The 13149-nt window shown below is 39.2% G+C and overlaps 1 protein-coding gene across 1 annotated transcript; it reads left to right on the top strand.

The window, feature by feature from the left end:
* The first annotated feature begins 832 nt into the window (after positions 1-832).
* Positions 833-13137, top strand: gnb5a (guanine nucleotide binding protein (G protein), beta 5a). Its single transcript, XM_088996600.1, has 11 exons — positions 833-1156; positions 1676-1812; positions 4474-4515; positions 7466-7542; positions 8409-8541; positions 10425-10568; positions 10650-10741; positions 10845-10893; positions 11862-11958; positions 12057-12223; positions 12306-13137. Exons 1-11 carry the CDS (start codon positions 1021-1023, stop codon positions 12315-12317), a joined length of 1086 nt encoding a protein of 361 aa, XP_088852726.1. The 5' UTR covers positions 833-1020; the 3' UTR covers positions 12318-13137.
* The last annotated feature ends 12 nt before the right edge of the window (positions 13138-13149 follow it).

The following is a 13149-nucleotide window of genomic DNA, read 5'->3' as shown; positions in this document are numbered from 1 at the left end:
AGCATTTTTTAAATTAAAGTTTTTTTTTTTTTTCATTTTTATTTTTCCATTTGCCCACATTTTCATGATGATGATTGGATTGGTTGGGATTAGCCTTTATGAGTCTCGTAGTGGAGAAATGTACATTTCACAGCAGCAAAGTGATGAAAGGAAGAGAAAGGAAGAAGTAGAAACAAAATACAAAGCTATTGTAAATGCAGCCACTCTCTTGGCGCCTTCTTGAAGTCAAACCAAAAAATATATAAAACAAATAATGCGATAATGCAAAAGACACAGACAGTAATTCAATAGTAAGCAATTTCTGCACCCTCGTTGCATAAAGCAGTTTGAGATGAAAGAGGAGAGAATCAAAGCCTTCTTTTCACCAGTGGATCAAGGACGTCATGGTGAAATTTGCACCTTTGCTACAAGCTAAGTTTTGAAAGCAAAGACAAAACTGTAGCATCCATTTATGAAAAGAGACTGTCTCACATAAATCCGCTTCAATTCCAAGTCGCGACAGTTCCACGTACGCATCAGTGATGCGATGACGGTGTTGATAAAATTCTAACTTTTTGAGAGCAGATTCATAATCTGAGGGGGGGGGGGGGGGATGTCATTTAATCTCTGATTAAAAAAAATCATTGTACAGTATACATTTCTTGGTCTCCCACTGCATCACACTGTTGTTGTGTACCCAAAGCGTCATTGAACGCTACAAAGTGCTCCAAAACGCCATTTGGCTCTTGTATTTCATTTAGCCCATTCAGGATGCTTCCTTATTGGAACTTTCATTCCTCCTTTTCCCTTCTCTCTCTGCTCCTTCCGTTAACTACAGCATCCTCCCCCGACCTCCTCCTTCTCATCATCCCGGAGATTGGACCACAGTTCCCTGTAGCGTCTTGGAGCGGTGACGTCACGGGAACAGCATCAGCTGTTAGCTGTGTCTGTTTGTGTGTGCGTGAGTGCGTGAGTGTGTGAGTGTGTCACTGCTTTAAGCCTTTTCGCTGCCCATCGCGGCCCCGCATAAAATCGAAATATATGAGATCCCCTCTGCTCCTTGAAATGGCGACACAGGAGGTACAGCTAAACGAGACTCTGGTGCATCTGAAAACCGAGTCGGAGTCGCTGAAATCAAAGCTGGAGGAGGAAAGAGCCAAGCTGCACGATGTCGAGCGTGAGTACGGAAAATGGAGAGGCCCGCTCGCCATTCACCCAAGCGCCGAAAAATCAGAGCTGATGTTTGTTTTTTTCCTGCATTACGGCATTGCTAAAACACCAACATAGTGTTTTTTTACATCAGTTAGTGAGCGGTATTTTCTTCACGTGAACTCGGGGTGTCCTGACATTGAACAGGCTCTGTTTGTTTTTGCTGCTTCCCTATTTACCGAGCTCTGTGCTCCCATGCATCTGCATGACAGACACTCTTGTAGCATCCAAACATCTCTTCTGCACCGTAGCAACAACCTCAACGTTCGAGAGGAAGAGATCAAAACATGTATTCGGATTACATCATGTTGCATGGGAGATGCTTTTTTTAGGCTGATTTGAGAAAAAAAAGGAGTAAAAAGATGAGGCAATGCATTCATCCATTAGATGGGGGTCGACTGCATGTTTAATCCTACACTGGAAGATAATCAGTATTGTAGTAGATTTAATGTAATGCACAATCGTTGTGAATGTGTGTGTTGTTTAGTACATCAAGTGGCCGAGAAGGTAGAGGGCTTGGGCCAGTTTGTCATGAAGACCCGAAGAACTCTGAAAGGGCATGGCAACAAAGTTCTGTGCATGGACTGGTGTAAAGACAAGAGGAGGGTCGTCAGCTCTTCACAGGTCACTCAAACACTCACACCTCTGCTGATCATTTTCACCGATAGATCACCAGAATCAGAATGTTCCAGTTTTGCCTGATTAGGCCAATATTCCACATTACAAAGTTCTCACTTGTGGTGCTTAACTCATTCACTGCCAGACATGTGCAAAAATATGTCCACTCCAGTGCCAGGCTTGTGGAAAAGATAAAACACTGCCAGAGGCCATGACCAACGCTTAATTGGCATGAAAAAACAAAACCTGAACAAATTCGGGAATGGCACTCGACGTCATATTTTCAATTCCTGAATACATTTGTAAATGGCAATGAATGAGTTAAGTATACTTGGATTAAAAAAAATAGACAGTACTTATTCGGCTGCTTTACTTCCATTTAGTGAAATTAAATTCATACATATTCCATAATTGAATTAAATCAAAATTCAGATGGGATTGGATTAGCCTTTATTCGTTTTGCAGTGGAGAAATTTGCATTTCACAGCAGCAAAGTTATGAAAGGAAGATGAGAGGAAAGAAAGAAGTAGAAAAACAAAATACAGGAGCTGCTGGATAGGCAGCCACTCTCGCCGCGCCATCTTAAAGTCAAAATAACAACAAACAATTATATAACAAATAATATTACAACACAAATACACAGGCATTCATCTCTTTGTGACATGAAGCAGTTCTAGATGAAAGAGGAGAGGATCAAAGCATCCTTTTCAGCCGTGGATCAGGAACGTCATAGCAAAATGTGCACGTCTGCTACAAGCTAAATGTTAAAAGCAAACACAAAGCTGTAGCATCCATTGACAAAAAGAGATTGTCTAACATCTCCAATCCCATGTAAATCCGCTTCAATTCCAAGCCGCGACAGTGCATCCATCCAAATGCAGACTGTCCAACAGCACCGATCTTTCCGCTGAACAAAACAGGGCTGTGAAAATGTGACCCATTACAGGCGCAAAAAAAGCACAATCGCCCCAGAGCTGTCCAGCGATGACAGTCAAATGGCACCGACATTCCTCCCAATCAAAAACAGTGCTGGCATAGTCGTGCTGCCGAATAGGAGCAACCGCTCAGCACAGGCTCCTCCTTAATGAATGTCGTGGCCTAAAATGCTGAAAACCGGATTGACCACTGTATACTTCTCACTTTCTCCGAGTCATGTATTTTTATATCCTTCAGCACTTGACCACATACATTCATGTATGGTCGAGTGTAAATGTGTGGTGGTGGCACCGCTGCCACACTCCTTCAAAGCAGATGTGGCAAAACCAATTGTTATTGTCACCAGATTGTGTGTGATTACATGAGTGTAATGAATAATGTAATGATGTATGAGCGCTTTATGTGTCTGGTGGCTTAGAAAACAGACGTATAAATTAGATGCATTATTATAATAATTATTATTATTACTATTCTTCTAATTATTGTCATTCTTAGGTACAAACAAAAAAAGTGTTTTTCAGTTTTATACATTGACTAATATCGAAATATGGTGCTGCCAGACCAGGAAACATACAAGTTACAGTACAGTGTTACGTTATGTGATGAATTTCACGTTTAAATTGGCTGGATATATTTCAAAATTTAAAGTGATAAGTTTTTGATTATAACCTGATAAGTGTCATGTTTTAACATTGGTAAATTGTCAATTTAACATAATGAATGTGTTAGTGTTTAATTTTACATTACAGTGATACCTTGGCTGAGGAACTTAATTGGTTCCCAGACAGAGTGGGTAAGGCGAAATGTGTGTATCCCAAAAAATAATTTAACATAGGAAACCATTAAAATGAGAATAATCCGTTCCCAGGTCCCAATAAAACATAATTTTGGATTAGATTGGATTTGCCTTTATTAGTCTCGCAGTGATTTTTCTACTTTCTAATTTTCTAAGCCTTAAAACTACACAAAATATACCTTATTTTATGTATAATAAATGTCAATGTTGAAACTCTCTCACTGTCGTCTCCCTGTCTCTTTAATGTTTAAACCACCTTCCCTCACTGCTGCGTTCTTGACCAATCACATGGCTTTAACCGAAGACTGGGGGCGGGGAATAGAGGACAAAAAAAGTCGGCAGCCATTTTCTTTTTTGAGAACGGTTTCACTCTCTCTCTATCTGTAAACCCCACAGTCGGCAGTCGGCTGCCATTTTGCTGTTAGAAGAACAGCTCGTTCACGAACGACACATCACTCATTGAGGCAGCTCCGTGTGTATCTCGAAAAAAGTTTGTATGCCAAGGTAAAATTTTCATAAATTTAACGTTCGTGAAGCGAAAAGTTTGTAAGCCAAGGGCTTCGTAAACCGAGGTATCACTGTATAATGAAATAAGTTTCAGATTTTAACATTATATCGTGATCGTGAACTGTTTTTTCCTGATGTGTCAGCAATTCGCTTCCGGAACCAATTTTAGTCGCTAAACACGAATACAGTAAATGTGTTCGTTATTTGAAACATCACGAGCTCAGTCTACTCGACACTTATTGGGACATTTAGTATCCTGGTGTGTTGAGATCCAATTTATTTCAAATAATTTGTCTTTCCTCTGGCTATATAAATAATTAAACATACTGTGACAGACTGTGATAAGCATACAATATATCGCTAAATACAATTGACATAAATTAAAATTGATCATAAACCTCATATGCTTTTATTTTCTAAACTTGCAGGATGGAAAAGTGATCGTGTGGGATGCCTTTACTACCAACAAGGTAACTACACATCTTTTTAACGTGCCGCCATGAATAATACATGAAGGCCTATTTCTGCTGTGCTCAACACTATAGACGTCCTGAATGGCTATTTGGCTCTCATGCCTTTGAAATAGAAATGCAGTGTTTGGAATAAAAGTGTTTTCCAAATACACTAAATATCGATTGTTTTTTTTTTTTTTTTTTTTTTTTTTTTTTTTTAAGAAAGATGATGCCATAACCATTGGATGAGTTGTATATGACGCCTGCATACATTTTCTTCAGTCTTACTTTGGTATTGACCATGTGTAATGTTTATTTGTGTTGTGCGTATGTGAAAATGCATCATCCATAATTATATAGTGTTCCTTTCCTATATTATCAATGACAACAAAAAGACGAGGCTGTCATCGTTGATCCAAAAAATGTTCGCTTTATTTTCTTGAATTAAAGTCCAAGGCTCATCAAAACGTGTGTAGAGAGTAAAAATAAAAAAGGGAGTGAACATAACTTCAACACTGGCCTTTTCTACTAACACGAACAATGCTAACATTGCAGTTACAGTCTCAACTGAATTTCTGCAACCCCTTTCTGATCAATTCGGAAAATTGTGCAAATACAGCAGGCAGGCGCTACCGATCCATGCGCACCAAATCCAGCAGACAATTTAACAGCTTCTTCCCCCAAGCCATTAACTCTTTGAACAGTAGCCCAAATGGAACTGTATAGTGCCTCTTTGCATTTTTTTGATGATGATACTAGTGCAGCGTGTTCGACCGGAAACAAATTCCTTGTGTGTTCTACATACTTGGCAATAAAGATGATTCTGATTCTGAGGAAAGCTCTGCAAGCTAAATTCAGTATTGCAGTCATATTGCCACAGCAAAAGGTCAGTCCTCAAAAACAAGAAAAAGAGTTACTAAAATAGGGTTTAAATTGCTTGAAATAAGTAAAATAATCTGCCAACAGAACAAGTAAATTTGGTATGACAAGATTTATTAAAACAAGTACTGTATTTTCTGCCCTATAAGGCGCACCTAAAAGAAAACGTTTTATCAAAAGCTAACCATGCGCCTCATAATCTGGTGTGCCTTATGTATGGAAAACATTTTAAAATATGTCATTCATTGAAGGTGCGCCTTATATTCCAGAAAATATTGCAATTACTGTATTTTTCGGATAATAAATTGCAGTTTTTTCATAGTTTGGTCGGGGGTGCGATTTATAAATCGGAGCGACTTATATATGCTTTTTTTATTACTGTATATCATTTCACATGTTATTTTCACATTAAACCGCAAGTGCGCGCTCTAGGCCTGTGCTGATATTGTTGTGTTAAAACATCTGTGAGCCGTCAAAATCTGTGAGCGCAGAGACAGTAGGTTACACATTACAGATGTTACAGGGAAATCTGTGACCCGTCAGAATCTGTCGTCCCTGCGGTCGCGGTTTCTGGATGGTCAGATTTTTCTGTAACACCTGTTATTTATAAACACAACTGAGAAGGGCTGAATAAAAATGGCACCGAAAAGAAAGTCATATTCTGCACCTTACAAGCTGCAGAAAGTGAAATATGCAGACGAAAACGGCAATCGAGCAGCAGAAAGAAAGTGATGTAAGCGACGTAGAAGAGGAAGTGGCGCCTTGTCTACCTGCCGAGTTGGGGGAGTTGTTTAAAAGTGACACCGAGGATGAAGATTCCCTTGGATTTGGTGATTTGGAGTAAAACCTGATATTTTTGTAAACTTTTTAGCATGTTCTTTGTGCTAGAGTTATCTGAATAACTCTTGTAAAAACTGTTCTGGGTTACCAAAAAGGAGGTGTGTCCATCGGAGTTGCGTAGAGCGAGAGCTGCGGTGTTATGTTGGGGGAAAAAAAAGAAGTGGAACGGAGCCTGATGTTCTCTATTTTATTTTAATTTAATTAATTTATTTTAAATTGCTTTTCAAGATGACATGTATGTTGTTTGGTGTTGGATTTTATCAAATAAATTTTCCCCAAAAATGCGATATATCCTCCAGTGCGACCTATATATGTTTTTTTCTTCTTAATTATAGTATAATCCGAAAAATACGGTATATATAGCTTCCGAAAACCTATACAGGTCTTAAAACGAGTAAGAATAAAGCTAAAACAAGCAATTTTATCTCAACAAGATGAATATTTTTTAGATTAATTTGCTCAAAATGAGCTCAACATGCTTAAAATTAGCATTTAATGTTACTGTCAGAGATGTTCGATCGGACACTATGGACAAAGACTCTAACCCAGAAAGATTGTCTTTACTGCCGGCAGGAGACGCAGCCATTCATGACAGATGTCTGAATTCTGCAGCCCTGTGCCAAACTATTTATTGAGAGTATATGCACATTTAAGTGAGTTCTAAGCACGAACAGCTGTAAGCAATAAAACATTGTTTCTTCCATGAACTGATAAATTTGTAACCTGGCTAATGAGCTCTTCCTGTGAAGGAGTTTCAAGTCATAAATTGCTTCGGCGATAAAGGAGTTCTCCTAAGTCCTAAATTCTGTCCAAGGCCAGATCTCCTAGATGAAGATGACAGTTTAACTTGCTGTGTCTGTTGACCTCAGATTGACCCCAGGTTGTCTGTGCTTCAGTTGTGTATTCAAGTTACACATGTTGACTAAGCATGTAACAGCATGAAACTTTTAAATATGATAACTTCTTATTCTGTCTAATCTCTATCAATTACTGAAAATATCTTGAAAAATGTAAATGCTTAGTGGCCTGTATTAAAGATCTGTCTTAAATTCATCTTAAATGTAAGCACAAGTGTATATCACAGATTGTAAAACCTTTTTTTCAAAAAAAAAATCCCAAGTAGTTGCAGCATGTGGGTCAAGTGTAACAAGCGGTGTGTCAAGTTGTTTTCTTGAAGTCATGCACTCAAAAGATATGATTGACTTAAGCGGCTTTGTTTTTATTTTATTTTATTTTTTATGTGAATCAGGAACATGCAGTGACGATGCCTTGCACCTGGGTCATGGCCTGCGCTTATGCCCCATCAGGCTGCGCTGTAGCTTGTGGGTGAGTGCCAAGTTAACTTGCCTTTTTTTTAGTTCACAGACACATGTTTCTGTGGCACGCACGCACAAGAATCACTTGAATGTTGGGATAAATTTGGATAGAATGTTAAAAATGAATACAGTATAAAACTATATTAACTCAGTCACTGCCAGACGTGCAATAAAATGTGTCCACTCCAGTGCCAGGGTTTTTGTCATTGTCGACTCAAATTGCAGAACCCACAGAATATTGAGTTTTAGAACTACATAAACATTTAACAAAGCATTAGAAACCGTAGACTCTCCTCTTTAATCAGAAAAAAGAGTTAGTTCCTAAATTATATTAGTTTGGAGTTATATGAGCTTGAAATGAGGGCAGCTGTCCAAAATACAATGCAATACATACATATTGGTTTATATAAAGCTTTAATAACAGCTGAAGCTGAAACAAAGTACACACATGGAAAATAGGGGAATGCTGCCCCCTTGTGGAAGAGACAAAACATTGCCAGAGGGCTGACCAGCGCTTTATTGGCAGTCCCAGCAAGAAAAACAAAATCTGAAGAAATTTGGGAATGGCGCTCCACGTCATATTTCCAATTCTCAAATAAATTCGGGAATGGCAGTGAATGAGTTAAATGTGCCATCATACTGTATTCTGAATCTGTATTACTAACAGTTGAATTCCGAATCTTTTTACAATCAAAGTATTAAACCGACACTTTTGTTTTCACCGTCAGTGACAACATTCAGTGTATTCAGCTGCAGATTTCAATGCAAACTGTCACGCTCCAGGAATGTCTGTCCATCTTTTATTTGTAATCATAAAACCATGTTCTACTATTGGACTTCATTCTGAGTTTAAATTGCTTCTGTGTTGCATTCCAGTGGCCTGGATAACAAATGTTCAGTGTATCCTCTGTCCCTGGACAAAAACGAGAACTTGGCTGCAAAGAAAAAGTCAGTCGCCATGCACACAAACTACTTGTCGGCTTGTAGCTTCACCAACTCGGACATGCAGGTGAGATTTATTCTCCAGCTAAGCGGCAACGTGTCACTCACTTGAGCATGACCATTTACATGATGGTAGTCATTAGCCTTCGAACAATTGCTATTTTCACACACACGTACAAAAAAGAGCCGAGAACAATACAATCTTTGTTCTGGGTGAGCTACAAATACGTTTGGCGACTGACGAAAGGGTTTGATTGCTGTTCTTGCTGCTCAATTCAGACTTTTCAGTCTACCATAAAAGCCATTGGTGGGCAAGGATAATCCAACCTGGGCCTTTAACTCATTCACTGCCAGACGTGCAAAAATGTGTCCAATCCAATGTCACGGTTTTTGTCATTGTCACTTGAAATACAGGACCCACAGAATATTGAGTTTTCGGACTACATAAATACTCAGTACAGCGTTCGAAACATAAGACCCTCTTCTTACATCAGAAAAAAAGAGTGTATTCTTAACTTATATGGGAGTTATAGGAGCTTGAAATGAGGGCGGCTCTCCAAAATAGAATGCAATACATACATATTGGTTTATATAGGGCTTTAACAGCTGAAGCTAGAACAAAGCGCTAACATGGAAAAAAGGGAAATGCTGCCCTTTTGTGGAAAAGAAAAAAACATTGCCAGAGGCCATGGCCAGCACTTTATTGGCACCCAAGCACGGAAAAACAAAACGCGAACAAATTCCGGAATGGCGCTGTACGTCATATTTTCAATTCGCTAATAAATTTGTGAATATCAGTGAATGAGTTATTGGTCACTTAAGTGACAGAAGCCACCTCTTTACAACCGCATCACATTACAAAATAATAATAATAATAATAATAATAATAATAATACATTTCATTTATAAGTGCCTTTCAAAACTCTCAAGGACACTTTACAGTCACAGGATATGTTTCTGCAGGTGAGCAGCGGCAGCCACACGCGCCAGCGTTCACTCAAATAATATCCATCCTCCATCCTGTGTGTGTTCCACAACAGGATTGAGGATTTTGAAGTTCCTGCGCAGACGATATTTACATAGCAACACATGCGAGCTCAAATGTGATTGGCCTCTTCTCCTCAAAAATAAGTCACAAATGCCTGAAAGCTATGCGGCTGAGACACACTGAGCGAAATGAAAATTAAAAAAAACCAGTTGGAAATTAAGTCATTGACTGCCATTCCCAAATTCATTCGGGAATTGAAAAGCATGACGTGAAGCGCCATTCCCAAATTTGTTTGGGTTTTGGGGTTTTTCTTGCGGGGGTTGCTGATAAAGCGCTGGTTAGACCTCTGACAATGTTTTTTCCCTTCCACAAGGGGGCAGCATTTCCCTTTTTTCCATGTTAATGCTTTGTTCCAGCTACAGCTGTTGTTAAAGCGCTGTATTAACCAATATGCATGTATTGTATTGTATTTTTTATAGCCGCCCCAATTTCAAGCTCAGATAACTCCAGACCCATGTAATTTAGGAATTAACTCATTTTTTTGTGATGAAAGAAAAGGGTCTAAGATTTCTTACGCTGCATTGAATGTTGATGTAGTCCTTAAACTCAATATTTTGTGGGTCCTGAAATTTGAGTGACAATGACAAAAACCCTGGCACTGGAGTGGACACATTTTTGCATATCGTCTGGCAGTGGATGAGTTAATTCTATGTAAATGGTAAATCTGTGCTTCTGATAGTGTTTAGACCAGCACGGTTGTACTCAACTCAATTGTGTGTTGTTGTTAATGCCTTTTATGCTCCGGGTAGTCAAGCTTTCTCACTTGTTTAATAATTCACAACAGCCAATCGGGGGTTCATCTCCAGGTCATTTGGCATTTTACATAAAAGGCTGCCCGTCCATTTATAGCTCATCCACATTTCACCCATTTTATAATTGTCCATCATCTGTTTGGATTGAAGATCCTGACTTCCAGCGGGGACGGGACGTGCGCATTATGGGATGTCGAGAGCGGCCAGTTGTTGCAGAGTTTCCACGGCCATGCGGCCGACGTGCTGTGTCTGGATTTGGCGCCCTCTGAGACTGGGAATACTTTTGTCTCAGGGGTGAGAGAATATATTCATGCCTTCTCGTGATTAACACTGAACTGATTACTGATATGAAATGTTATTCATTGTTATTTGTAGGGCTGCGATAAAAAGGCTAATGTGTGGGACATGCGCTCAGGACAGTGCATCCAGTCTTTTGAAACCCATGAATCTGACATCAACAGCGTGCGGTGAGTCACAAATGTATAAGAATACAATTCTAAAATGTTGTTATATTGGATTATATTGGATAATATATAATCTCTTTCTCTGTCTCACTGGCTCTCTAAACAGTTACTATCCTAGCGGAGATGCATTTGCATCTGGCTCAGATGATGCCACAGTAAGTATTATTAAAGGAAAACCAACGTCTCCGGACAAGTTGTGTCCATAATTTGTAAAATGGCTTCAAATGACTTCTACTGAGCGTATTTTACAAAGATTCAACCGCATATAGCTATATTTTACGTTTTAAGACTCGCGCTGAATATTCAGGAAGCCTTATTTTTGAGTTGGTGACGAGTCCGTACGTGACGTCACAAAAGGACCGCCCTTGACCGTAAAAAAGACGCATTGTAGCGGTCCTTCCATCACGTCAATGTATTTTGCTGTATTTATTTGGGCTGGGGACCTCGTGTTGCACCCAAAAGCCGCCAGAAGGCCAGAAGAGGGCGTCCAAGCGCCATATAAGGAATTTATCAGCCTGTGGAAACGGAGATGGCCACAGGAGGTCGCCATTTTGTACCTCTTTTTTTGGGTGAGAGATTTTCCCCCAACGTTGCCTCAAAATGGCAAAAATAAATTCTTTAATCGATTGCAAACATGTATGCTTTCCTCTTCAGAACTATTTGAATCATATTCATCACTGGATGTGGAACAAGAAAGCATCTTCTCCGAATCTGAAGCCATTGTTTTGATTCTCCAGCAATGCAAGACGTCTTGGCGTGACGTCACGAACTGGGGGCGGGACTTTCTGAAAATGCCCAATTCGCAGCTCAATTTTTTTGCAGATTTTGGACACTTTAAGTCATTTTTATTGGTGTTTTGCATTTGAATAAAAATATCATACTGCAAGTTTTGGGTATTTTAGATGCTAGAAAACGTTTTTCTGGTGTCAGTTAAAAAACGAAAAATTGATGTTGGTTGTCCTTTAAATGACCTCATTTTCTTGCGTGAGCTAGCATCCTTTGAACCATAATTTTGACGGTAACATGCATTTTTCCATGATATTTGAATTTATCCAGACGCACCGACACAATTATTGCAATTCCTCATGATGCGCCGTTCAAATATTGGCACTTTTGTTTTTAGTGCCGCCTTTATGACTTAAGAGCAGACAGAGAAGTAGCAATCTATTCCAAAGAGAGCATCATATTTGGCGTATCCAGTGTTGATTTCTCTCTTAGTGGTAAGTTTTGTTTCTCATTATATTTAAGTTTTATAATGTACATAAAGCAAATGTCTCTTTAAGATGACACTATTTGTGTGTGTGTGTGCTTCCCCGAGGCCGACTTCTTTTTGGTGGCTACAACGACTACACCATTAACGTGTGGGATGTTCTCAAAGGAACACGGGTGTCAATTCTGTTTGGACATGAGAACCGTGTCAGTACGTTGCGGGTGTCCCCGGATGGGACGGCCTTCTGCACGGGCTCATGGGACCATACTCTTCGGGTAAGGAAAGGATTCTCGCCGTGTATTTTTGTGTTGTTGTTCCTCACATTCTTTTTATGAATGGTGGCCCTGTTGGTTTCAGATCTGGGCTTGAGGAGTTGGACACGGATGAAATAAAGTCACACAGCCCAGAAGCCCTGCGGACACACAGCTTTTCTCTTTGCTCGTGTACAATCACAGAAATGGACACTCGCTTTGTGGTTGTACATATCAACAGCATTGTGTATACTTTAGTCTCACGGCCGGGTTAGATTAACATATCATTCTGAACAGTTAAGCCAAATCATTGGATCAGAACTGCACAGGAGTACGTGAATTACACAACAAAAGCTTTTGAAATGTATTAGGTGATAGGAAAACAACCACTTATAGTGAATTGCAATCTAGGATAGAAGTGACACAATAAAGTGATGTGTTATATGTGCCACATAAAGGGCGTTGTTTGTTTCTTATTACCGATGATTGTTTTCCACAAGAATAAAAATGTTATTGGTATGCCTAATGCTGATGAATACACAGTGCAGTATCGTAGACGTGCAAGAAAGCAAATCAATGTCAAATACCTTATTCCCACAGAAAGCATCTTTCATTAATAAAAGAAGCTAAACTGCCATTTTTTCATAAGCACAGTAAAATGATAAGTTGTGGCAGATGGCAGCGTTTCTTCATCATCATTAATTTTATTTGCCATGTTTCTACATGTGTTAGCCATTGAGGCTAAATCAATGTGCATATCCGGTCTACACGAGAAATCGAAATGCTACTACTGTAAATGGATTGTACTCAATTCCATGCAGTTGTCCAATGGCTGTAATTTCACATTAACTGTAATTATTTTATTGTCGTTTAGTGTACAGTTATAAATTGCCTGTTTATCATAAATCATCATAATTATCAAAATAAATTGCGTTTGAATAGCAGAAGGT

The sequence above is a fragment of the Hippocampus bargibanti genome, linkage group LG05, assembly GCF_051943395.1.
Source record: "Hippocampus bargibanti isolate YZ-2025 linkage group LG05, ASM5194339v1, whole genome shotgun sequence".
NCBI lineage: Eukaryota > Metazoa > Chordata > Actinopteri > Syngnathiformes > Syngnathidae > Hippocampus > Hippocampus bargibanti.
This window is presented reverse-complemented; position numbering and strand designations above follow the sequence as displayed.